The sequence below is a fragment of the Hemicordylus capensis genome, chromosome 4 (assembly GCF_027244095.1).
Source record: "Hemicordylus capensis ecotype Gifberg chromosome 4, rHemCap1.1.pri, whole genome shotgun sequence".
In the NCBI taxonomy this organism is placed as follows: Eukaryota; Metazoa; Chordata; class Lepidosauria; order Squamata; family Cordylidae; genus Hemicordylus; species Hemicordylus capensis.
Window position 1 is genome coordinate 71,320,596 of NC_069660.1, and position 26,624 is coordinate 71,347,219.

Consider the following 26,624-nt stretch of genomic DNA (forward strand, 5'->3'; position numbering starts at 1 on the left):
AGAGACCCCTGAGGCCGGGAAGCTGGCTGCAGCCTCCAAGTTGGGGGCCTACCCGTGTGTTGCCACATGCCGTGGCAGTACATGAGCAAAAAAAGGAGGTTAACAGAGCGCTCACTCCATTAACCTCATTAAAGGGGAGTGGGTATTAGGTGGGCTACCCGCCTTGGAACCACCAGGCTCGCCTGCGGGTTCCCTTAGCCCGCTTTCTACCGATTGTGGCAATAGCTAAATGAGGAGTTGTTTGTTGCTGTTGTTTAAAGTGTACCTTACAGAAGGTTTAATAACATGAAAAACTGAGGTTTCTGACTCTTTACACCAAACCAGTGGATGCCAGACTGTGCATGCCACTGAATAAGAAAATCCAGCTACTTTGTGTCATAGACCCCCCAAAATTCAGATCCAAATCTTGTCAGGTAAATTTGGACTGGTATATACTGGTTTAGTAAGCGATAGCTTTCCAGCTACCTATTGATGTATTTCTTTGTTCTACAATTGAATGTTGAGCTGTTGTTTTCTGCTATGCAAGGGACAAACTATACATGATTGCATGTAACATCTCCCCAGCATATAAAATGGTCTTATACCAAGTCAGGCCATTGGTAGTATCTATTCTGACTGGCAGCAGCTTTCCAGGGTCACAGGGGTCCTTATTATCACTTGCCACCTGACCCTTTGATTGGACATGTTGGGGACTGAATCTGTGGCTTTTGCATACAAAACTGCCACAGAGCTCTACTCCTCCCAGCAGGGTGGGGCTGCTGCACAATCCTCTCTGCTCTGGCTGTTTTTCCACTTAAAAGAGTGTCCCCTTGCTTTTTTACCTCCAGAGTGGGAAAGCACATCCAGTTGGGTGCTATGGTTCCTCCTGTCTGAACGAAGGTAGTGAGTTGACAGTATCTGTGCTGAAAAGCCTAGTGTATGTTAGTAAATGAATCGACACTGTCTTTGCTGTGTCAAGTTCTTCGAGGAATTAAATCTATTATGATGGTTATAGGAATTGAGTTCTAGGGAACTTCTAAGCCATGGAAATGAAAAATGGGAAGGGGAGAATGAAGAGATACATGTCAGAGGTGGGGACTGTCCATGGAAAGAGGAAGAACTTGAGACCTTGATTTATTTATTTATCTATCTATCTATCTATCCATTCATTCATTTTCTATGCCACCTGATAGAGAAATCTCCAGGTGGTGTACAAATTAAAACATAAAACAATATAAAACCATTAAAATTCATAAAACAAATAAAATCTCAAATAAAAAAACACATTTTTAAAAACCATAACAATATGCTTAAGAGACAACTGCTGTGTGACTGATGAGACTGCCTAACTTTTTTATAGCTATTTTAGAGTTGAGGATTGAATTTTCAAGTTTATCATACAAGTAGAGCCACTCTGGGACATGCAGACTTCCAATTTAAAATTTAACTTTGGAATAAGAAAAACTGGAATGCGATAGGTGCATTGAATGTATTCAAGATGTTATAATGCGTCAGACTGAAAAGTACTGTATTTATTAAATACATAGGAAGCTGCCATATACTGAGTCAGACCATTGGTCTATCTAGCTCAGTATTGTCTTCACAGACTGACAGCGGCTTCTCCAAGGTTGCAGGCAGGAATCTCTCTCAGTCCTATCTTGGAGATGCTGCCAGAGAGGGAAGTTGGAACCTTCTGCTCTTCCCAGAGCGGCTCCATCTCCTGAGGGGAATATCTTACAGTGCTCACAAACCAAGTCTCCCATTCATATGCAACCAGGGTGGACCCTGCTTAGCTAAGGGGACAAGTCATGCTTGTTACCACAAGACCAGCTCTCCTCTCTTGTATTTGATATACGTTGTACTACATGATACTATTTAATATATATAACATAATGATGGGTAAATTTTGAAAAACATGGAAATAGCAGTGCAAACCACACCATACAGTTTAGTAGGACATCTTTAGGCCACTTTTTCTGTGGCATCTTACCTCATAGTAAGCCCAGAAGCCTGCTTCACGGGTGTATGGTCCAGAAGAGCCAGCCCCAGAGGCAGGAGCACCAACAGAAGTGTCTGAGGAAGTGAGCCTGAAGGTGCGTCCATAGGTGGGAAATCCCATTATAAGTTTCCCAGCAGGAACACCATTGTCTCTCCAGTATCTCATAGCAAAATCCTACAAGAGTGACAGTGAAAAATCATCAAACAGGCATTCATTCTCAACATGTAGCAAGCTATGATTTTTTTTAAAAAAAGAAATAATACTCCATATTCTTACAGTGTTGAAGTATTTGTAATCTCCAGTATCAGCAGATCCAACATACAGGGGGCTATTGTGCCCTGTGAAGGAGTCCCAACCACCATGAAAATCATAGGACATCACATTAAGAAAATCTAGGTATCTGCAATAAAAGTATAATTTAGGCTGATTTGAACAACAAACTCTAGGAAGATTTTGGTCATTCAGAGGATTCAACCCACCCCGACTCCCCAGTTCAGGAAACCACAATACTGTATTCATTTCCATCTGAGCAAATCTAAAAACGTCAAAACAAAAGTGATTAAATATTCTAATGTATCTGGGTGGGTGGGTGGTCTTCTGGTCAACCTTGCTCTCATGGACTATGCCTGAAGACTAGGAGGTGAAATTTAGGGCTTCATTCAATCCAGAACTCAACCCTAGAACCTATTTCCAATTCTGAGTCTTTAGCTCTGGAATACCTGAGACAATAATTGACAAGTGAGTGTCTCTCCATTTGTACCATATGCCTCTCCTTCAACATTGAATAACCACAGGCAGTCATATCATGTGTCTGAGGTAAGGGTATCCAGGCCACAATTTATACCCTATTTACCCGAATCCAGGATCAGTTTTTCCCCAGTTCTTTCCTGTTAAATATAGGAGGGTCATCTTTAATTTGAGTCCTCTCTCTTTTGAGTAAATACAGGTATAACCTGTATTTAAGGTCTATGTTTTAAGTCAGGGATTCTCAAACTTGGGTCCTCAGGTGTTATTGGACTTCAGCTCCCATAATCCCCAACCAAAGGCTACTGAGGCTGGGGATTATGGGAGTTGAAGTCCAATAACAAACCCAAGTTTGAGAATCCCTGTTTTAAGTCATTGTCTTGTATTCAGTGTCGCCTTCTATTTGGCTGAATACGGTTGGTTCCAAACAAGCTTGAGCGTTGCCATAATTGTCTTCCATGGGGGTATTACTCCCTTCTCCACTTACTTTCCTATTTCTCCCATTTCGTATCCAGCATCAATGGTTGGTTTGCCAGCTGACACAGCTGCTGTCACCAATAACCTCCTGTTCCCAGTTTCTTTGGACTCTTGTTCAAAAGCTGCTATCATTTCCTGCAGCAAAAGAGATAAGAGAAAGATCGATGAGGTCTGTGTTAGGAGACAAGATTCTGCCTTTGCAGAAATCTTTTGTGCCATCTCTTGTTGCTAAAACTGAACCAATAGGCTGCTCTCTATTGTTTACATACCTGAATCAGGATGGTGAAGCGCTGCTTGTCCTCAGGGGGGCTGCCCCTAGAACCTGGATATTCAAAGTCCAAGTCAATCCCATCAAAGCCAAATTTACGGAGGTATACAGTCACCGAATCAATGAAGGTCTTGCGGTTAGCTGCTGTTGAAACCATTGTGGTGAATCTGAGAGAGACAAAAAGCAACAAAGAACCTTGTGACACCTTCTTAGAAGTCAACATGTTTCTTGTGGGCGATGTACAAAAACATGCAAAACAAGACAGCATTAAAATTACATTCTAAATAAAAGTAAAGTAACTAACGGGGGGGGGGGATAGGTAAACTACAGGGTAAAAGCCTGGCGAAAAAGAAAAGTCTTCAACAGAGATTTAAAAATCGACAAGGAAGGAGCTAAACAAATCTGCAGGGGAAGGGAATTCCAGAGAAGTGGGGCAGCAACCGAGAAGGCCCTTTCATGGGTCCTAGCACCTCGAACCTCTAGGAAATCGGGGACTGACAAAAGGACCATCTGAGCAGATCTGACCGGACAGGATGTAACTGGATGGGAGAGGCGGGTCTGTAGATAAACAGGTGCCAAACCCCGTAAGGCTTTGAAGGTCAAAACCAGAACCTTAAATTGAACTTGGTAGCGTATAGGCAACCAGTGCAATGACTGCAGGAGAGGTGTTACCCTGTCATATTTTCTGGCCATAAGTAAACGAGCCGCTGCATTCTGGACCCGTTGTAGCTTTCCGATCGTCCTCAAAGGTAACCCTAGATAGAGGGCGTTACAATAATCTAGGCAAGAGATAACAAGAATATGCCCTTTGCCTTCATAAAAAGGGTAAAGCACTCCACCTTTCTGCCCAACCCTTTAGATCTTCTGGAATGGCTTGGCATAGGTCTTTGAAATTGGGCACAGATGCAGTGCAGGGTGGGGCATGGGGGACTCTAGAGATGTACATGAATAGCTTATGCACAGGCTGGTGGGGCATGGAGCAGAGGAGAGCTGGTCTTGTGGTAGCAAGCATGACTTGTCCCCTTAGCTAAGCTGGGTCCACCTTGGTTGCATATGAATGGGAGACTAGAAGTGTGAACACTGTAAGATATTCCCCTCAGGGGATGGAGCCGCTCTGGGAAGAGCAGACAGTTCCAAGTTCCCTCCCTGGCTTCTCCAAGAGAGGGCTGAGAGAGATTCCTGCCTGCAACCTTGGAGAAGCTGCTGTCAGTCTGTGAAGACAATACTGAGCTAGATAGACCAATGGTCTGACTCAGTATATTTATTTGTTTGTTTGTTCGATTTTTAGACTGCCCTTACAAAATAGCTCAGGGCGGTTCACAAACATCAGAGACCCTTTAAAACAATTTAAGAGCACTGGAAGGCCAGGCCAAACAGGTAGGTCTTTAGGGCTCTCCTAAATTCCAATAAAGAATTCAAATTACGGATGTCTGCAGGGAGCGCACTCCACAGTCCAGGAGCGGCTACAGAGAAGGCCCGCCTCTGGGTCGCCACCAGACGAGCTGGTGGCAACTGGAGCCGGACCTCCTCAGATGACCTTAGCATGCAGTGGGGATCAGACCGAAGCAGGCGCTCTCTACGGTAACCTGGACCTAAGCCGTTCAGGGCTTTAAAGGTAATAACCAGCACTTTGTATTTTGCCCAGAAACGTATCGGCAGCCAGTGCAGCTGTTTCAAAACAGGCATAATATGCTCTCTCCAGGTTGCCCCAGAGACCAGCCTTGCTGCTGCATTTTGAACTAACTAAAGTATATGGCAGCTTCCTATGATCCTAACTGGTAAGGAGCTCCTTACCTGCTCCTCCCTGCCCCGCCACTTTTTTGGGTGTGGTGCCCAGTCCTCAACTGGCCGTGTGGGGCTTCAGCACTGTTCCCTGCAGCCTCTGTGTGGTTTCGGCACATGTGCATGCTGACACCACACGGAGGCTGCAGGGAACAGCACCACAGCCCTGCACGGAGGGACTAGGCGCCGAGCTTGGAAAAACGGTGGGGCAGGGAGGAGCAAGTAAGGAGCTCCTTACTGGCTCCATAATGGAATCATTCCCCACCCCATTGAGCCAGCTCAAATGCTGGCACCCAAGACAGTTTGTCACTTCTCATAAGAGGCACCAAAGCAGCTCATGCACATCCCTAGGGGATTCTGTTTATTTAATCTGAAGCAGATTGGTCAATGCCTTAATACATTGGGAACATAGGAAGCTGCCATATACTGAGTCAGACCATTGGTCCATCCAGCTCAGGATTGTCTACCCAGGCTGGCAGCGGCTTCTACAAGGTTGCAGACAGGAGTCTCCCTCAGCCCTATCTTGGAGATGCTGCCAGGGAGGGAACTTGGAGCCTAGGTGCTCTCCCCAGAGCAGCCCCCTTATCCCCTAAGGGGGAATCTCTTAGAGCACTCACACTTTTCCATAGTTTTTAGTACAACTTCCTTATTCCTTCTTCCAGGAATGGGCAGCCCGAGGCTCTCCACTCCAGCGATCGTGGGATGACGACTCCCATCACCCTCAGTCACAACATGGCCTCTGCAGGAGGTGATGGGAGTTGTAGTCCCACGACAGCTGGAGAGCCTCGGGTTGCCCACTCCTGGCTGATTATTCTATAATTGTGTGGTACTTTGAGGTAAACAGAGAGCTTACCTCTAATAAATCTCTCTCCCTTTCCCCAATTCATTATTATTAATATGAAAAAATATTTATACTCCACCTCTCCAGCGCTCTGCTGCTGGAGGCGGCTGTCAACAGCCATAAAACAGACCCCTGCCCGCCCGCCCCCCGAGATGACACACCCCTCCCCCCATTAGACTCTTGCCACTTGGTACCTTCATTGTAGGTACCACCTTGGTACCTACATTGACATTAATAATATTTTAATACATTTTTGAATGTTGTTAAAGCTTTTAAACAGTGGGGGGAATTGTGCACTTAAGAATGCTGTGTGAGACCATAGTGTGTGGGGGTGAGGTGGGGTGCTCCTGTAAGCTCACCAGGTCCAGGCTCCAAAATAACCTAGCTGCACCCCGTTAGATAGACCAATGGTCTGGCTTGGTAAAAGGCAGCTTTTTATGTCAGGTCCACACACACAACATGAGCTGAGAATTAAATGGTAGAATGAACAGTGTGTGCAAGATGTTTGAATGTCCCTTCTATAAAAAGCTCTCTACAACTAGAAAAACCTCACCAGGGAGCAGCGGAACAAAAACCTCTCTCTGATGTCCTTGTTTTGTTTATATAGGGCACATCTTAAAATGTTCTCTTCTACCTGTGGTGCAATACACTCTACCACCTCAGGAATCTACCACTTCATTTGGCAGCATGTGAAGAGCCCACAGAGTTATACAATAATAAGGCCAGAGAGAAGCATTTCCAGATTCATACCGAGAAGCCAGTTTAAAACTGAAGTGAGATACATAGAAATCAATAAGGTCTGCCTACAGACATGAATGAATAAACCTAGAACTTCACCATGAATACACTTAGGTACATTTATAAATATAATCAGGAACCCAAACAAAAGGTAGCAGCACACTTTAAAAATAACGTCTATGTGGTGGGGGTGGGGGAGAATGAATTATATCTATGTTGCCTATAGAGAATCATAGTCAGCGATGGCTTTCTGTTTTTACTGGAAGTTCAACCCCAGTGTCATTCTAGCCCTTTTCTGTCTCTATGCAGGCCAGGACTCTTCCTCCCTGCCTTGCCTCTAGGAAAGATGACAGGAACAGACTAGAATATGCAACTATCTACACACACACACCCCCCACACCACACCACACCACACCAGAAGGAAGGAAAATACTAGACAGGCAAGCAAGCAAGAGAAGAATTCCTCCTCCTCCTTGTATGTACCCTTCCCACCACACACACTCGCTCTCACTCTCCTGTTTCAAGAAGGAAAGGGAGGTCAAAAGGTGCTTGGACCTTGGAGGAGTAGCTCTTAGACAGCATTATTCAAGGGGTCTAACTCACAATCTGCCAATCCCACCTCTACTGTATGCCACATTCATCATTCTACCACTCTTCAAGTTGTATCCTGATCATCAACACGCCAATTTTTCCAAAGTTATAGGGAAAACTCACTTCTGAGTGCCAAAGTTCCATCCTCCAATAGCCAGCAGTGTCACCAAGGCAGCATTGCTATGAAAAGGAAATCTATATTGAAACAAGAACTGAAAACAGACTTGCTGTCTATAACTATTATTACTGTAAAAAATGTGCTAACGTTTCACATACTATGTTCAACACTCATAGGATGAGTGTATAGTGGACACAGCTACAGATCTATACACAGGTACAGTGAATCACACATTATGTTGAATAGAGGTACAACAGTATAATTCCTATCAGTACCATGCATTTGAGGGGCCTGTATCCATGTTCAATTTTACAATGAATGTAGGTACAGTCATTCACACAAAAACATGTATGAGTGTACAGACATCTGTAAACTTGTAGAACATAATGACTGAATATGACTTATATCTGATGGGTACAAAAATTTTCAACTGATCACGACTTAGAGCTTTCATAAGTCAACCGCATTGAGTTACAGAAATAGCTCTTTCCTGATGGGGCCTAATGCCATCAATAAATCATCATCCCCAGATCACTCTCCAATGTTTATAAATTTTCTTGGATTCTGAAGTATTTATATCAACATATGCTACAAAAGTGTCTGCTCTGCAACTTTTGCATAGGCCCCCAGAAGAGCCAATATGCAAAATGTGAATAGCCCTTTTCCCCCTGACATTATAGTTATATCCGATAGCTGCATCCAAGAAAAAGCTGACCTCTGCTTTAGCGCTTGGAACTGGGGGAAAAGAACATCTTCATCATTCCATTCGTAAGGGGCAATCTTATTGTCATTCATTGTTGCAAAGGCATACATGAGGTGAGTGCACAGATTTGGGTCCACATTGCTGGGGAAGTATTTGGCTGGTTCGGGGCGGTACTGAGCCCAGTTAGTGAAGTAACATACAATTTTGCATGGATGACCTGGAAAGAAAGAGAGATGATGCAATGATTGACCCCACATTCAGACTTGTTACCTAGTTCAGCCCCTATCCTGTAATAGTGCTTCTAGATGGATTGTACCCAAGTGTCAGGTGCACTAATTTTGCAAGCCTGACATTTGCAGCCCACACAAGATTGTGCCAATCCTTGTGCTGATAGCTACTGGTTCTACAGATAGACCTTGCTAGCCACTGGCCTGACAGCAGACTTCTTTTGTCTTCCATCCTTGACTTATCATTCCACACCACCTGATTTAATGCTCAAGACTTCTGGTCCATGAACCAGCAGTTGTCCACCTCGAGTCTCATCTACTATACTGCTGATATCTGGTCAACACCAAACTCACCATCAGGATTTTCACTTGGTGTAGGAGTTGTAGGTTCTTCAGGAAGCTGAGTCGTGGTTTCATCAGGAAGAGGAGTAGTTTCTTCAGGAGGTATGGTAGGAGGATCAGTAGGTGGGTCAACACCGCCATTACCACAGCCTAAAATAAAAAACGCTAGTGTTGTGCCTCATCATTCAGGATACCACGTACCTTGAACTGCCGTCATCTCCTGATGAAACTGAAGACGCCAAGCAGTTTGCAGGACTGGGTTTTCCCATCCCAAGCACTCTTGTTACAGACATCTTGCCTAAAAGTCACTGCTACCATTTCCCAGGAGAATGGACAACAAGTCAGGTGGCCTGACCTCCTGCACAGGGAGAAGGGGCACAGGAAGATGTACAGTCTGAAGGAAAAAACCCAGCTGTCTCGCCCCCATAACACTATGTCCCTGGCTAAAAGTAAATGTACACAAAGCAGGGTTTCCTTTGATAAGTTTGTAATGTGGATGGAAAACCCAGACTGGCCAAAATTCTCATCTGCTTTAGAAATGCCTCTCCTCCACTTTCTTTTCCCTATTAACAATTATCAGAGTTGCACCTAACAAGAGAAAGATTCAAAATATGTATGAATGCTTAAAGACTGCAACTGGTAGCAGCAACAGGATGCAGAAATCTGGCTTTGTTGTGCTGATTTTAATCTTTGCCCTAATGCAGCACAATTCCTTCTGTTCTCTGCTTGTGGCACATGACTGATGATCTGAATATGGACAACACAGGAAGTGTCAACCTTTGTGTCAACTGATTGACTTTCCTCAACAGCCAACATGTAAAACTGGCTGAACCTCACCTCCAAATATGAATTAAATGAGCGTGGGAGAGGGAGATTAAAGCTCTCATAAGATAGATCCTAGAGAAATCTGATTTTGCCAAAAGTGTAAGATTGACCCACTGATCTCCTAGCACTGACAAGGCACATCAGGCTTAAGTGTGCTCACCTTCTTCTTTGTGACTATGCTCAAATATAAACTAGGAAGGAGCCAGTGTACTTTTATAAGAAAACACACCCTGTTCTTTGAAAGACAATGGAGGCTCTTGCTTCATGCAAGGGAGAGGGCAACATGTACTCCTGCTTTTCATTCAGTCAACTTACCCCCAGCCAGGAGACTCTTCAGCTTGCTTATTAAGGGATAGGCTCCTTCACCACAGAATCCACCACTGAAGTCATCCAGATCAATGGCCCATACCATGGCACCCCCAAATTGATTCTCCTTCACAAACTTGGCCTGCAAGAGAGTCCCAAAAATACATAATGCAAACAGTTCCCTCTAAAGCCATTTTAGCATGGGAAACATCAACTGCCTTTGACCGTCTCCCGTGATATTTATATTCCATACAGACACTGGGGCTTCTCAGGACCTCCTTCCCATCGCAGTCCCTTGCCCACTCCCTCCCCCCACCCCCCAAAAAGGTCAAAGGACCTTCCAGAGTGGCATGTGATGAGGCAAAGGGAATGTGAAATCAACAAACCCCCTCCTGCACTGTGCACAGAAGTGGTTCCTATGCATACACAGGACTCTTGAGATTCCAGCTATTGAATCTAAACCAGGGAAGGTCTTGGATAAAGGAAATCACTTACATTACAAAACACTAATTGTAATTGCTTCATTGTTTGATATGACACACCAGTTCAGTATGTCAGAAAATAATATTGGCAAGGATGTTTTGTGGCAAACCAAATATAAGACCTTGTTAGAGGAAAATTTTGCAGAATCAAAAATTCTTACTTTGTATTCATAACTCCTAGTGTTGTCAAATCCAACCCATTCATTCCCTTTGTAGGCATATGGGACTTTCTGATCTTCGATCCAGTTTACTGTGGCATCTCTTATGTACGTGCAGATCTGCCAAAATACCAATATATTAGGATGAGGACAATGGACAAAATAGACAGTCAAGTCAAGAAAACTGATTACAATAGCTCTGTACGAACATTCATTCTGGGTAGAATTGATTACATCATTCAGGGGACTGGGATTGTGCCTACATTCATGCGTTCATGGTGTCATTTGCACAGAAGTCTGTGCACACTCTCCCAAATGCACATGCTCCCTATTTGTTATCACAGGCCTTGACAAATTTTCTTTAGATCTAGGAGTCAAGCCAAATATTTATGAGCCAGACAATGAACATGACCAAATTACCAGATTTTACAGGCATCACAGAGGAGGAGGGTAAATGTGCTTCTCTGTATACCCATTATAAGTAACATACAGTACATAAAACAGAAACAGGTTTATCTGGGACAAAAACTTTATTAAATAAGTGCCCTGAATATCCTAGTCTTGGTGCCATGGGTAATTCCTAGGTGCCATGGCTCCCTGGTGCCTGGGATTTGTCAAACCCTGTGCCATCGAAAAATGATGTACACAACACAGGATTTGACAGATCTCAGGCACCAGGAAGCCATGACATGTAGGGATTACCCATAGCACCTAAAAATGTTGTACAGGATATGGATCATGTTCAGAGAGCCTACATTCCTCCTGGTTTATGCACATAGGCTCTTGTGCAAATGACACCTTGAACATTTGGACAGAGGGAGGGACTAGTGGACACAATACCAATTCCTTTCTCCATGTATTTCCAAGTTACCAGAATGAATGTCTGCACAGAGCAAATATCAGTCACTGATACCCATTCAATAAGAAACAAAACATTTTAATTTTGCCAAGATAATTACCTCATAGTAGGCCCAGAAACCAGCTTCCCTGGTATAAGGTCCAGAAGAGCCAGCCCCAGAAGCAGGGGCACCCACTGATGTGTCACTGGAAGTAAGCCTGAAGGTGCGCCCATAGGTGGGAAATCCCATTAGAAGCTTAGAAGCTGGAACACCATTATCCCTCCAGTATTTCATTGCATATTCCTGTAAAAAAAGGGGGGGGGAGAAAAAGAGGAGAGGTTGGTCTCAGGTTCCATCTCATTCAGTGGGGAAAGTTGATCCAGTATGGTATCAGTTTCCTTACACAGTTGAAAAACTTGAAGTCACCCTGGTCTGCCGATCCCTCATACAATGGACTGTTGTGGCCCGTGAAGGTATCCCAGCCTCCATGGAAGTCATATGACATCACATTGATGAAATCTAGAAGGCTAGGAGAAGTCACAGGAAGCACAGTTCACAATCAACATTTTGTCAAAGAAGTAATAATGAAAAGGCACGAGAAGAAGCTCAAGGAAAGACCAAAGTCAAAACATGTTGCTATTGTCAAGAAAAGGGTTTTTATAAACATGGAACACTAAGCATATTTCCCTTTACTCACTTTCCTATCTTAGCCATCTCATATGCAGCATCAATGGTTCCTTTGCCAGCAGACACAGCTGCTGTGATCAGAAGTCCAGGTTGACCCGAGCTAGCAGCCTCAGCCTTAAAGGCCTCCCGCATTTCCTGAGAGGTAGAAACGACCACTAGTGAAAACCTGTTAGAAGATTCTTTGTGCTCTTGAGTACTAGAATGAACGACAGTTCTGTGCCAATTGAGGCACAGGACGTTTCTGTCAAGAACACCAATTAATCAGGGGCTCCTTCTGTAACTGATACACAGCATCTTTCCCATAACAGCAACCTACTGTCTCACACAATCCTGAGAAGTAAGGGGTTCCCAGAAGTATAGAATACCTTGTCTAGGGGCAGAGACAAGTTAGATGATACAGTAGATTCAATACAACTCTGTCATTTCTGTTTATGTCATTAAAAGCTGAGCATCGGCTAAACCAAAGAATATTGTATATCTGTGATAACGCTGGCATCTCACCTGAATCAGGATAGTAAAGCGTTGCTTGTCCTCAGGGGGACTGCCTCTAGAACCTGGGTATTCAAAGTCCAAGTCAATCCCATCAAAGCCAAATTTACGGAGGTATACAGTCACCGAATCAATGAAGGTCTTGCGGTTAGCTGCTGTTGAAACCATTGTGGTGAATCTAAAAACCAACACATTTCATTCTTAACACTCTTTTTCCTCATGGTATAAGGGTAATGTGATGTTGGAAATGGAGTTCTAGTGCACCAACTATCCTAATAACCACTAGGGGCATTGGGAGTAGAGGTAGCTAGTGAGGCTCTCCTTACCTGTCCCTGCTTTACCTCTACTCTATGATCCCTGCCTTGACTCCTCAGATATTTCCTGTGGGGCATCAGTCTACTTCCTTTCCTCTTGGAGAGTAGATGGAAACATCTCTCTCTCCCAACCTATCCATTATGTAGCCTTTAGACAGGACGAGGTCTTTACTATCCAGAATGTAGTTCACCAATAAATCTATATAGTTTAGATTGTACTACAATCTCCACATATGTTCTTTAGATGACTGCAGCAACAGAGCACTGCACTCTACTCTGTAACTGGAGTGGGTAGCTTCCCTTGTTGGCACTTTGAAAGACAAATTCCAACATATAAAATGCCTCTTACAGAAAATACCCATAATTGTGAGAACACATTCACAACTGCAGTTATGTTTAACAAGCCCTGTATTTGTGATATATAAAGATCTGTATTGAAACCCACTGTCAGTTATACAAACTGATCTGTTTCCCTTGATTTTTGTGAAGTTTCAGGATTTCTAACAGTTACCAGAGCTGAACTTGGTTTCCAGTCAGCTAGATATTTAATCATTAGTAATCAGGATATGTGAAGGACCACTTTTACCCACATGAAGCTGATCATCCACTGTGATCCTCATCAGAAGTCCTGCTTTGTATCTCGTTGCCATCCAGTCACTGGGACACAGGACAGGGCTTTTCAGTTGTGGAATTCGCATTATTGGGAGGCATGATCAGCCCACTCCTGTTGGCACTTCAGCATGCTGCCAGAAGCTTTTCATTTCACAAAACCCTTCATTCAGTTTAGTTCCTTTCTTCCTCATCTTAACACTTAGTTTCTGGTTTTTTGTCTCTTTTTGTTTTATAGATTGTATATTGTTGTAAGTAACTGGTGTTTGTGCACCACTGTGGGGGAGCCATGCAGGGCTGAAAGGCATGTTATACCTATTTCAATAAATAAATAAATAAATAAATAAATAAATAAAACATTACAGGACAGAAAGAAAAGCAATTCTTACTTCTGAGTGCCAAAGTTCCACCCTCCAATAGCCAATAGCTGAACCAGCTGGGAATTCCTAAAAGACACAGAATATACTAGAACTTAGAAAAGAAGAAATAACTTCATTATTACTCATTTAAAACCAGGTTTATACCATTAGGAGCATTTCCAGATGGGGCTTTTAGCTCGGAATAGAAGGTGTGCATTCACACCAAACGGATTCACACCGAAGTCCATGTGAGATATCGGGGAGCACTTCACACACGATTCAGGGTTTTCATTGCACGTTAGAGCCTTGCCCAATTTATGTCCAGGGTAAAAAAAAATTCACTTTTTGTGTCTGTTTTGGGGGGCAAATTTGAACTTACAGAAAAGCCTCACAGTAAACTTACAGAAAAGCCTGCTGTCTGGAAATGCTCCAGGATGTTATTATACCCAACAGTAATAGATGAAGCCCAGTTAAAGGTTTTGTGCACAGTGTTGCGCTTAAGAGCAATCAGATTAAGAGCAATCAGTGTGGCACATGCTAACTGCATCACTGTTTTATTTCTTGATCACTTTTGTGTTCTGCCCTTCTTCCAATGAGCTCCAGGCTTTATTCTATTTTATTCTCCCAATAGATAGGTTAGGCTGAGATAGAGTGAGTTGCCCAAGACTATTTGGTAAACTTTAGGAACTGTGTGGAGATTTAAACCAAATCTAACTTCTATATACCTTTTGCTACAATACTAGTGTCTTTTCCTAATTCTGTCAGGGATCAGTTGCATCTCTCAGTAAAACCCTACAAACAACAAATTAGGGCATTAGTACTAAAATGCAAAGAATGATTCACCATCCTTCTCTAGTTAGTTGAATCAGAGTTACACAATTGCAGGCCTACAATTACATATGGATTGTAGTGCAGGATGAATATTATGTTGCACCTATTGACTTGACTAGCAAGCCAGAGGTTGCCAGTTCAAATCCCCACTGCTATGTTTCCCAGCCTATGGGGACCACCTATATTAGGCAGCAGCGATACAGGAAAGATGCTGAAAGAACTCATCTCATACTGTGCAGGAGGAGGCAACGGTAAACCTCTCCTGTATTCTACGAAAGACAACCACAGGGCTCTGTGGGCACCAGGAGTCGACACCGACTCAATGGCACACTTTACCTTTAATAGCAGAGTTGCCAAAGGTTGGTTAGTGACCATGTGCCAAAAGCAGATCCTGGTGCATGGTAAAAGGGTGTGGGCTGAAGCAGCTGAACTCACCACAGATTAGCTGGAATTGTCATGCAAAGGGGTCCAGTTCAGAAGGATAACTTCTAGCCCATCACCCTGACTTCCCTGACTTTTCACCCTGTCTTCCCTAACAAGCTAACAGCTCTGTGAGTGACCCTAAACAGACATTAGTATTCAACAATGTTTCCTAATGAATTTGAAATCTTGCTAGTTGCTTACTTTTGTTTCAACGCAGTGAACTCTGGGAAGAGCCGATCTTCATCATTCCACTCATAGGGGGCGATCTTATTTTCATTCATCGTAGCAAAAGCATAGATCAGGTGAGTGCAGAGCTGTGGGTCAATATTACTTGGAAAGTATTTTGCTGGCTCTGGCCTATACTGAGACCAGTTGGTGAAATAGCAAACAAGTTTGCAGGCAGAGCCTGAGAGGGAAGAGGAGATAATTGAATCAGCAATTCTAATACTAATTTCATACCATCTTCTACACCATCCCACCCTGGCCATCCATTTAAATGCCAGGAGAGCGTGAGATAGATAGATAGATAGATAGATAGATAGATAGATAGATAGATAGATAGATAGATAGAATCACTGACAGGATAATATATTAGGAAAATGGGAAAGACTTTGGGAATATGTATACTATAGACACTTACCCTAAACAAATCCCTCTCTCTAGAAACTCTTGTGATTTTGTGGCAGGTTTGGGGAAGGGGGAGCTTGGGATCTCTATGAGAATGTCAATACCCTCATCAATCTACAATTCCCAGAATTCTTTGGAAGACGCCATGAAAGTTATACTAGTATCAAACGAGAAGTAGTTTATGGGTGTGTGTGTGTGTGTGTGTGTGTGTGTGTACCCTTTGACTAGTGCAAAACCCTAGCAGAAATTAGCATTGGTCTGCTGCTTTCAAAATAATTACATAACTTAAACATTATTTATTCTAATGTGTAAAGTATATACCATTTTATCCTCAAAATGGCCCTATATGAGCAAAGATGCAGTGACTTGCCCATGGCCACCTGAGAAATTTCATGGCTTAAGTACAGATGTGATTCCCTAGGTTTCCCATGTCCAACATTTACATTCTCTCAACAGCACCATGCTGGGAACTGTGTGTCTGGTTCATTCCTCTATTTCCCATGCCCATTGCTAAATAATGAATGGAAGAAGCACTTACTGAGCTGCAACTGCAGCACAACAGCCAAACCTGCAAAAGATGAGAGAGCAGAGTCCACATGAATGGGGGGGAAAACCCACAGTGTGGCCTAGCAAAACCCAACTTTCTTTGCCTGTGGAATGACATCCCACCTGCAACCACACAGGGAGCAAAAGTGTGTCTTGCCGAGACACATGACGCAGAGAAAGGTGTGACTCACCAACCCACAGCAGCACCTTCCCCATGCTGCCTTCAGGTGGAGCATCCAGGTGATGTACTGTGTAGCCCTTTATAGAGGCGCCAGGCCTCTTTATCACTGTGGAAGCCACACATCTGCAATCAAGAAGGTGGGATAGCTGGCAAAAACATACCTATCAAAAATTAAAACAAATAAAGGAGCCAGTCGGCTTCTACGATAAGGTTGCCATTGCCAACTTCTGAAAGGCACATAGAAGGTCATGCAGGTGGCAATAATTGCACAATTAATCATAATGAAACCCATGGACACCGCTTCCATTGGACAAGGGGGGACAATTGCACCTGGGCCCACATGGTTTAAGAGGCCCCCAAGGGCAGTTCCCCCTTGTCCACAAGTTGCCCCTGCCATGCCGTAACCCCCTCCGCTCCACCGTGCTCACCGCTACTTCCCATCTTTCCCAGCAGGGGAGTGACGGCAAGCAAGCTTCCCCTCACTCTCTACCAGCCAGCACATGGGTTTCCCTTCCTCCGAACAGCGTCACTGCACTGTTTGAGTATGGAGACCGCTGCGTGCTGTGACATCACAGCACGCGACAGTTTCCATACTCAACAGCACAGAAGCGCTGTTCAGAATAAGGGAAGCCTGCATGTCGGCCGGTAGTGGAGTGGGGGGAAGCCAGGGAGAAGCCCGCCCGCCGCTGCCGCTCTCCTGGCAGCGAAGATGTGAAGTAGTGGCAGGGGCAGCAGCGGCAGCAAGGCCCCCCACCCATAGAAGTAATTAATGCGGGGGCTCGCAGATGAAGAGGACATGGTTTCGGCACTGGGGCTCGCACACTTTTTGCACATGCTGGGGACCCCCCGCCTGAATTTGTCTCCTGGCCACCAGGAACCTCGCCACACCCCTGAGGGAAGAAAGCCTAAAGTATTAGATCAAATGTAGTCAAGCCTAAAGTTAAAATTGAAATTCACAATGCAGTGAAGCCGGTATTTTTAGGAGGGTCAGATTGCCTGCTATGGCCCCTGTGCACCCCACCTGAAAAATATAGCTAAAGGTAAATACTCTGCAGAGGATTCAGATTTGCTATAAGGGTTAAAAATACTCTGTCTGCCACACTGTGGTCTTGCTATTCCTGAGGAATTACTAGATACAAGACCAGCCCTAACGTGCAGGGGTGTATCTAGGGTGGGGCAGGCAGGGCACATGCCCCGGGTGCCACTTGAAGGGGGCGCAATTTCTTTAAAAAATTTTTAAAGAATTAAAATGGCCACCAAAAACAAAATGGCCACTGGGCATGCTCAAATGGCCTCTGTGAGGCCCTAGGGCATGCCACGCCTCATAGAGGCCATTTGAACATGCACAGCAGCCATTTTGTTTTCAGCAGCCATTTTAAAAAAAAAAATTAAAAATGACCACTGCACATGCTCAAATGGTACCTGTGAGGCTCTAGAGGCCAGTGGGAGGGGGGGCTTTGCAGACCCCCCCCCAGCCTTTAGGAAGTCCCCTGAAGGGGCTACAGGTAATTTTTTTTAAAAAATAATATAATATGTCACTGTACACATATTCAGATTGGCACTATGTACAGAGAATCAGGGCTTGTGAATACTGAGCTGAAGTTTATGAGCTAAGATTGTATCCATTTGCTCTTACTTTGCTTCTTGTGATAAGTGAGTTAAATGTGATGTCTTAATAATATGGCTATTAATGGTGAGTTTGTCTTTGAATCAATGTGAAATCCTTAGTATTAAGGCCCACTGGGAGTTTCTTGCTCTTTCTCTCATTTTAACTGTCTTTCCGAAATACTAGAATATATTCCAAGCAGTGACACAGTTTACTCTGCATATCCTTTAATTATTTTCAGAGTATCTGGGAAAAGTCAAATTCTCCATTTATTTTTTAAACTTATGTAATCGTGATGCTACAATGCATAGCAGAGAATTAGACAGGCACTTCTATTTAGTTTTTCCAAGTATACCTCCACATAATATTTGGGTATTTCATGAGCCCCAGCATACTGAAATTCGTAGTCTTCCAGCATTTTCTTGGTCTGGCTACATCCACTGCTAAATAGTTTTTGAAATATTAAAAGATTAATTAGCTTGACTTGTATTTTTCAGCTGACATTAAGGTAAAGTTATCTGAAAGATGGGTGTCAGATGTTTGGACAGAGGGTGCAATTTCAGTGCTTGCCCTAGGCGCTATTTTCCCTAGATACGCCTCTGCTAACGTGCATTCTGTTTTGGAGAGAAACTGACTTCAGGGTGGTGTTAATTGATATTAATAAATAACATATACTAGGAAGATCAAAGTAACTCTGGCCACTAATATAGATTCAAAAATGGTTGCAACAGAGGGGTTGCATTGCTACCATGCACTCAGAACCGGCCACATTAAAAGATAGAACCTGGTCTAATATGTAATAATTTCATGGCTAAGAAACCAAGGAGCATCATAACAACCAGAGTAAATGCTTGCATATATCTGGAAGATTAAAACTCCTGCTGACTGTGCAAAGAGGCACCCTGATAAAGTGGTCATTCTCTTTATTTAGCCCGGGGGTGGGGAGCAACTAGCCCTATCCAGCCCCAGGACCTCCGGTGGCTGTTGCTGGTGTTTATCTTATGTTTCTTTTTAGATTGTGAGCCCTTTGGGGACAGGGAGCCATCTTATTTATTTATTTAAACCACTTTGGGAACTTTTATTCAAAAGTGGTATATAAATAGTAGTAGTAGTAGTAGTTGTTGTTGTTGTAATACTGGCCAGCTGTGATGTGCATCACTACAGATGAGAGCTGGTCTTGTGGTAGCAAGCATGACTTGTCCCCTTAGCTAAGCAGGGTCTGCCCTGGTTGCATATGAATGGGGGACCGCATGTAAGACTATAAGATATTCCCCTTGGGGGATGGAGCCACTCTGGGAAGAGCATCCAGGTTCCAAGTTCTTTCCTTGGCATCTGCAAGAGAGGCTGAGAGAAAGTCCTGCCTGCAACCTTGGAGAAGCTGCTACCAGTCTGTGTAGACAATACCGAATGAGATAGACCTATGGTCTGACTCAGTATATGGCAGCTTCCTATGTACAGTATATCAATAGAAATACTCAGGAGACTAGTCCTCAACATTTTGTTAAATTAATATCCAGGATTTCAGTGCTTGCTCACTTTTTGTTGAGAGAGAGAGAGAGAGAGAGAGAGATCTGTTTTTATTTCAAATCTGTTTTGTCAGCTACTGATTTGTCAGCAAGCAGGGCTAGGAGATACAACAAGCTAGCACAAATTTGCTTGCTCCACCAGCTGTTCATTGCTCTGGATGGTGGCCATTGTGCTAGTATACTTATCACATGTTCTAGGTTGGGTGAAATGAATCTTGGAACTAGGGTGCCTTTGGTAGATGGATGACATCAGCTTCTACACAATCTCACCCAGAACCCTTGAGCATTCCTTCATTTACACGCCCCAACAAAGCAAGGTGCACCAGCCCCCAAACTGAAGATCCATTAGTTCAACATTGCTATTTGAATCCGTGAATCTGTTGATAGTTATTTACAGCTTCAGAAGCCATTGTGTTTGAGTGGGAAATAGCCATTAGGCAGGGCCAGATTAAGCTAGTGCGGGGCCTGTAGCGTATGTTATAAAGGGGCCCTAAATTTAAAAAAATGCACATAAATATTAAAACATACATTATTTACTTGCATAGTAAAGTCATTCAATTTTTTCATTTGCTATATTTTGGAGTATGGGAGACTAAGCCACAAACTCACACTTACTACTGACGTGTTTTTAAAAAACCAAAGTAACTCCATTTTACTTAGAAAACCTCAGTCTGACTTAAAGTAACCCCAGCCCAGCTCAGGGCCATCACAGCCTCTCATGATAAACATCATTATCTCTCTCCATTAAATTGTATCTAAGGAAACTTGGTTCTCACAGGATTCTCACTGTTCTTTGCTGACAATTAAGAAAACAGGATGTAACCAAATAAGGAGTAATCACCAGATGAATAATGAATCATTCGCGTGCGTACTAGATACTTAGTCCACCATTTTGTTGCCACGTATACTGTCTAGGGTATCAGCATCATTCAGATTGTCTGTAAAAATGTAAGATGCACCTATAACCAATTTGTATTCAGTGCAGAGTTGAAGCCCACTGGATACCTTGCTAATCTGCAGTAGCAATAAACGCCTCAAAAGAGATTCCCACTGTGTCTGTTTGATTGGCTAAAAGGCGGACCCAGGGACGAACCGAATTCACATCACTACTACAACAGTGAACATTTATATACCATTTTTCAATCAAAATTCTCAAAGCGGTTCACATAGAAAAACAAAGAGTGGATAGATGATTCTCTGTCTCCAAAGGGCTCACACTCTAAAAAGAAAAACATGGTAGGCACCAGCAACAGCCACTGGACAGATGCTATGCTGGACCTTCTCTTAAAAGGCACATTTAGCAGAAAAGGGATATTTTGTCTAACATGGGCCAAATAAAACAGGTCAAGTTTTAACTTTAATTCCCAGAATTTCTGATTTAGGAATAAAAACAATCATGCCAAGGAAAAGTGAAGGGCAAGATTGGGAAAAGGCACAAACCATTTAGTCTGTTAGTTCTGCTATCATTTCAGTCTACAATCTAGCATTTAGAAATAATACAGCTGGAAACCTATGCACCTGAACCCTGGAAGTGCCACATACCGTACAGGACTCAGGAGGCCAGAAGTTTCTCCCTGCCCCACACCTCCCAAGAAAGTCTACTGTTTACAGGAATCTTTCAGCAATGCCCCAAGGGAAAGACATTACATACAGTGCTTCAAATGCAGAACAAGGCATTTGCTTTGCAAATGGGTCGGGACAATGCAGGATTGCTACTCCAAGACTAGCAGCTTATCATGCAAAACTAAAGCCATTTCCGTCAGAAGTTTTTTTCTCCTGCATCAGATTTTTATCCTGCAATTAATACCCATATAGTTGAGAACCAGTGTGGAACTGTGTAGTGATTAGAGCACTAAATTCTAGGACTGGGGGACTTGCGTAGAAAAGTAACCGGCAAGGTCTTGCATGAGCTTTGCAAGACTCTCTGTGCATCCTCCCAGCTACAACTCGCTTGGCCAAAACTAGCAAGGCGACTGGAAATTTTATGAAGGAAAGGGGTGGGGGGAAGAAAGGTCCAAAAGGCATCACCAACCTGCAGCTTTAGGTTTTGAAAGCAAAGGCTAAGTCTCCCTGGCAAAGGTGTGGGCTCTCTCTGTGTATCTTTGTTCTGCTCTCCTGCACTCTCTCCCTTTTCCCAGGGCCCAGTTTGCTTTTTTTAAGACTTGCTCGCACCTTTGATTTTGTCCTAGCCTCTGCTTCAGATGATCTGCCTGCCTGGTCTGTCTCCAGCTTCACACGCTGGAGAGTGTCTGCTAGTCAAAGCAGAAAGGGCAGTTTGAAAACGGGCATGCGGGGCCCTCAAAAACACAGGGCCCTTAGCAAGTGCTACATTTGCTACTACATTAATCCGCCATAGCCATTAGGGAACCAATTAGCTCTCTTCTTCTCACAAGTAACATACTTGTGAGGGAAGCCATACTTTGTGACCTGCATAAACCACTGAGATCTGAGGGAAGCCAATTTTCTGCTTACAGAAAAGTAGGAGGCTTTCACAATCTTGATAAGGCTGCTACGCTCTGTCTAACTTGCTCAAGGCCCCAAGGACGCTCAGTAATTAATCTTCACAAAGAGAAGTAAACAGGTTTGGGGAATGTGGGAACCCTCCATTTGGAAATCGCACAATCAAGTGAAAATGATGAGGTTGCTAGTTTTAAGTCACCCTTCTAATTATGGACCTCCAAGCAGAGGTGGAGATGCTCTAGCCTGCCACTCTGTTCCCTTGCACACTTACCAGGCACCTGTTATCACAACAGCATGGGAGTTTAAATCTATAGATTGGCCTATCCCTAGGGCTTAGGGCAGGTAATAACCAATTAACAACAACAAAAATATTTAAAATACAGTGAAGAAAACAATTCTAATATGCCTCTCACAAACACTGATTCTACATAAAATTTAGATGGAAGCAAACCTAAAAGGCTTGAGAACAGGACACCTGAAGGACTGCCTGTTGCACATGAACCTACCCAATTTTTATCATCTTTGCAGACCTGATTGGGCTTTTTCTGCAGTGGCCTCTCATCACTGGAACGCCTTCTCCAGAAGTTTTCAAATGGCACCTATCTACTGCCTTTCAGAAGAAAAGTGAAGAGTTTTATACTCGCTTTTGATGGATATGTGGGGAGGGGCAGGGAGACAACAGCTTAGTAACTTTATAATGTTAGCTGTTTAAATCAACAGTGTTTGCTTCCAGTTAATGCATTCTGATTTTAATCAGAATTTAAAAAAATAAATAAATTATAAACCCTCAACTATCTGCCAGTTTAATCTTGACTTCAAACAACCAACTCCCATTCAGAAAGTATTTAGAAAGTGTTACAATTAGTTTTGTTACTAAGGACCAACACTGACCCAACATTCACATGTTCCGCTCTCCTGATGTTGGGGAAAAGTTACTTGCTCCATGGTACGTGCACACAGAAATGTACTGATCCAATCAATAGGAATGCCAGACTAAGGGGAACTCATAATCAATTAATAATCAATTCCAATACAAGACTATGTGCATATAAAGAACAAAAAGCAGCATTTGGCTTATGCAGGCACAGTTTTATTATGAACTGAAAAAATAAAAACTATTCTCACCCTACTTTGTTTCTTCTTCTGGGCTACTCTTTTTAAAATTGTCAAAAAAGTGTAACCAGTGGCCAAAATATATATATATATATATATAAATATACAATTGTCTCTTATTTACATTTCTCTATACAAGTACATCAGCAATTATTACAATGGCATCTCTAGAATCTTTTGGCCAAAGAAAATGGCTTGGGGGGGGGGTGTTCCAAGTTTTCCCTGGGTAGAATAATCTTGCCCGTGTGTTGTGTTTTTCCTTAATAGCAAAATAAAGCATTCCTACACCAGCTGATCCAAAAGGATACATAGCACCAACTGTAAGAATCACAATAATGGAATTACCAGAATGTCCAACTCCAGTTTAAACCCTCAGACTAGACAGAAGGGGAAAGGAAATGAACACTGAGCAAGTCAAGCGGTCTCTTTAACCAACAGAATATTATGGAACAGGGCTTAGAAAGGCAAACTCTGCTTGCAGTCATTAGGAGTAGAAATATTGGTCGATAACCTGATTAACAAAGCACAGGTACAGCAAAGGAAGCATGCATCCATTTGCTGTGCAGGTGCTCACACAGGCGAGGGATTTTTGCTGATCTCCTCTTCTCTCTGAAGCACTCTGTGACTGCCCCACCAAAAAAAAAAAAAAAATGAGGGCTGTACAACCCTCAGGAACATATTTTCAGAGTCACAGAGCACTTCACAGCAAAGGAGAGATTAGCAAACATCCCCCCCCCGGCCGCCCACCATGCGAGCACTCACACTACTTTACTCTAGAATGGAGCAAAAGCACACATGCTTCCTTTGTTTAATGTGTACTTCCAGTGGTAAAGATGGTGGTCACTGCTCAGTTTTTTCCTCCTGCACATCAACATATTATTAACAAACGTTAGAGCCCTTCTTTAGCTGAATACGCAAGAAGTTTAAAAAAAACCAAAAACATCTTAAGTACCGAGAAAGCTGAGTAAGGGATGCACCCTTCCTTTCTAAGTAAGAAACCTGCTATGGGGAAATCTGCAAGAAATGCCAACACTCATTGTATTTTTCCATCAGTGTATATGGATAGTAATCAAATGAATGCTGGGAAACAGCAGAAGATATTATTGGGCCACAATAACTGTCTGTTATTATTTCATAACTTAAAAGCTCATGTGAAAGAGGCTTTCATACACTCATTTCCATCTAAAGATTCTGTGCCAAGTTGATGATGAAGCCACAAATCTCAATGACATCATGAAACAGCTGCTGTTGCAGAGTCACTATTCAGGCTGCTGGAATGGCATAATCATGGCACTTAAAGCTTTCAAGTGAAAGTGTGCTGAGGCATTTAAAAAGTAATGAAAAGGTGCTCTCTCCAACTCTGAAGTTCATCCTCTTGAAGCAGTTACACTTTTTGCACAATGCACTTTTTACTTGTGAGAAAAATCTATAGATGACATATCAAGTAGCAAAGACACTAGGAGATTCACTGGGTGGATTTTTTCTTTCCTTCCCCTGCCTCATACACATACAGGAACTAAGCCTTTGTAAACAGAACTTGGGGACAAGAGGCAGGTAAAAATACTTCCACTGTACAGCTAAAGTGAGTGGAAACTGAAGACTCTGAGTCATAAAGTAAGACTCACAAAGAACTTTTGGCCAACTGAAAAGAAAAGAGCCTCAATCAACATGCTTAACTATAAATGCACTTGAAGAAGGGAACATTTGCTGTCGAGTGCTGCAATTTGCTGTTGAGTGCTGCAGTTGACAGATCTGCTGGGAAGTCTCTCTTCTCACTCTGACACTACTGTTGAATTTCCATTCTCCCAACGTAAGAGACGGAATTAGATCAAAACCTCAGCTCCAAGTACACACTGACCTGGAAAACTCAGAACTGGACCGCCTCAGTTTTTGCAAAGGCACACCTGTGAGACTGGTGCCTTAGGCCACCTCCCAGCTAAACCAGTCATATTTAGCAAGGTGGCCTGAACCCCAGTTTAACCAGCACATATAAAATGCAAGCAACCAGAAAAAGGAGGGATGAGTCTCCTTCTGAGGTTCCATGAGGCTTGGTGAGATGTGAGGAAGCATTTTGCACTGCTGACAGGCCTCAAAAGGAAGTTCCATCTGAAGGATGAAGAGATGCTACAAGGACTGCAAGTTGTTGCATGGAGCAGATGGTCAGATTTCAACCTGCATGACATTCAGTGTTTCTAGGTCAGTGTTTTAGCCTTCACTTTAAATTACAACTAATTGCTGGGGGAAAGATCCAAACAGGCAGATCACCTTTGCATTTGTCCCTCAACCAGAAGTATTCTCCTGCCTTTCCTATGCCGCATCTCAACAGCACAGGGACCACCAGAGAGCCTCTCAGTCCACCCCATCAATTTGTCACAATTCACTTCTTCCTGCGAATCTTGGGTTTCTTCACTGGGCGGAGGTAGGGATTGTCTATCAAGTTCTCCTCTCCATTCCGACTGCCAGAAAGGGATGTGTTGTGTTGTAGTACTGATGCATTCTCCTTCTCAGCACCTGAATCATCCTGCCATGCGAAATAAGATGTGAACAGTGTCAGATCTATAGCTGAAGAATCCCCAAACACAAGAAATACAAGACAGAAAGCAACTAGGACATGCAGGAGCTAAAGCAGCAAGCAGTGCTGGTGCATGACAAAGAGGATGGCGCCCTCTGCTGGGTAACAAGAAATACATTCTGGCCTAAAATTGCAATGAAAGCAGCACCCACCATACCAAATTCTGTGAGGTTTGATTTTTAGCCCACTTTCCTTAAGGCAAGTAAGCTTATGAGATCACCCAGCTTTCTGTGTGTGTGTCCCTATCAACTCTGCAAAGCCTCGACTGATTTAAATAAAATTTAGTACTGTTTAAGGGACACCTCTGTGGCATCGTTTGTAATGTCATCCACCCAGATTCAAGATGGCAGAGCATGAAGGTTTGAAGTGCAAGTGGGCTAACTTGTAGACTGCCTAACTGATTTGAACCAAATTGGGTACAGTTGTAGGGACACATAGGGACATCTCAATGGCGTAGTTTGTGATGATGTCATCCACCCCAATCCAATGGCGGATGTGTGAATGTCTGAGGTAAAAGTTGGTAATTATCAACTGAGATTATAGTGAAAAGAAAGTAGGCAAATAACTTCTCACCAGAACTTTTTGGTTTTTTAATATAGTTGCCATTGTTGGGACGGGGGGGGGGGCTGAATCTGTGAATGAGCCCTACCTTCTACTCTTTTTTGCATTTTTGAATCTATTCACAGCCAGTTTTTCCTCCTCCTGTGCAGCACTGGCATCTTTTTTTCTTTTTTGGCTTCAGACAGTCAGTGACAACATAATGAACATGACAATTTCACTGCACCAGCTTTGGCTACTTAGTTGCAGAGGGCAAAGGAAGCCTTCTCACTGCTCTCATTCCAAATGAGAGGGAAGAGTGCAT

At 43.2% G+C, this 26,624-nt stretch overlaps 2 protein-coding genes across 9 annotated transcripts in view; both read right to left on the minus strand.

Moving 5' to 3' along the window:
• Window positions 1–23,022, minus strand: part of LOC128322954 (probable chitinase 10) — a 64,765-nt gene extending 41,743 nt beyond the window's left edge. The window contains exons 1-18 of one of the 4 annotated variants that reach the window (XM_053245289.1): window positions 21,650–23,022; window positions 16,496–16,646; window positions 16,297–16,326; window positions 15,333–15,537; window positions 13,908–13,964; window positions 12,608–12,773; window positions 12,117–12,241; window positions 11,823–11,946; window positions 11,540–11,722; window positions 10,584–10,700; window positions 9,950–10,082; window positions 8,822–8,959; window positions 8,253–8,457; window positions 7,543–7,599; window positions 3,469–3,634; window positions 3,210–3,334; window positions 2,255–2,378; window positions 1,970–2,152 (exon numbers count right to left, since the gene is read on the minus strand). In XM_053245289.1, coding sequence (XP_053101264.1) covers window positions 1,970–2,152; window positions 2,255–2,378; window positions 3,210–3,334; window positions 3,469–3,634; window positions 7,543–7,599; window positions 8,253–8,457; window positions 8,822–8,959; window positions 9,950–10,082; window positions 10,584–10,700; window positions 11,540–11,722; window positions 11,823–11,946; window positions 12,117–12,241; window positions 12,608–12,773; window positions 13,908–13,964; window positions 15,333–15,537; window positions 16,297–16,326; window positions 16,496–16,520 — 2,163 coding nt within the window. In that variant the 5' untranslated portion in view covers window positions 16,521–16,646; window positions 21,650–23,022. Of the gene's footprint in view, window positions 1–1,969; window positions 2,153–2,254; window positions 2,379–3,209; window positions 3,335–3,468; window positions 3,635–7,542; window positions 7,600–8,252; window positions 8,458–8,821; window positions 8,960–9,949; window positions 10,083–10,583; window positions 10,701–11,539; window positions 11,723–11,822; window positions 11,947–12,116; window positions 12,242–12,607; window positions 12,774–13,499; window positions 13,838–13,907; window positions 13,965–15,332; window positions 15,949–16,296; window positions 16,327–16,495; window positions 16,647–21,649 lie in introns of those variants that run through there. The other 3 variants (XM_053245288.1, XM_053245290.1, XM_053245291.1) reach the window with 3 other exon arrangements.
• A 123-nt stretch (window positions 23,023–23,145) lies between these two features.
• TAF8 (TATA-box binding protein associated factor 8) overlaps window positions 23,146–26,624 on the minus strand; it is a 32,248-nt gene continuing 28,769 nt past the window's right edge. For all 5 annotated transcript variants that reach the window (XM_053245298.1, XM_053245299.1, XM_053245297.1 and 2 more), the window contains exon 8: window positions 23,146–25,711. In XM_053245298.1, the coding sequence (XP_053101273.1) occupies window positions 25,568–25,711 (144 nt within the window). In that variant the 3' untranslated portion in view covers window positions 23,146–25,567. The remainder of the gene's footprint in view (window positions 25,712–26,624) is intronic.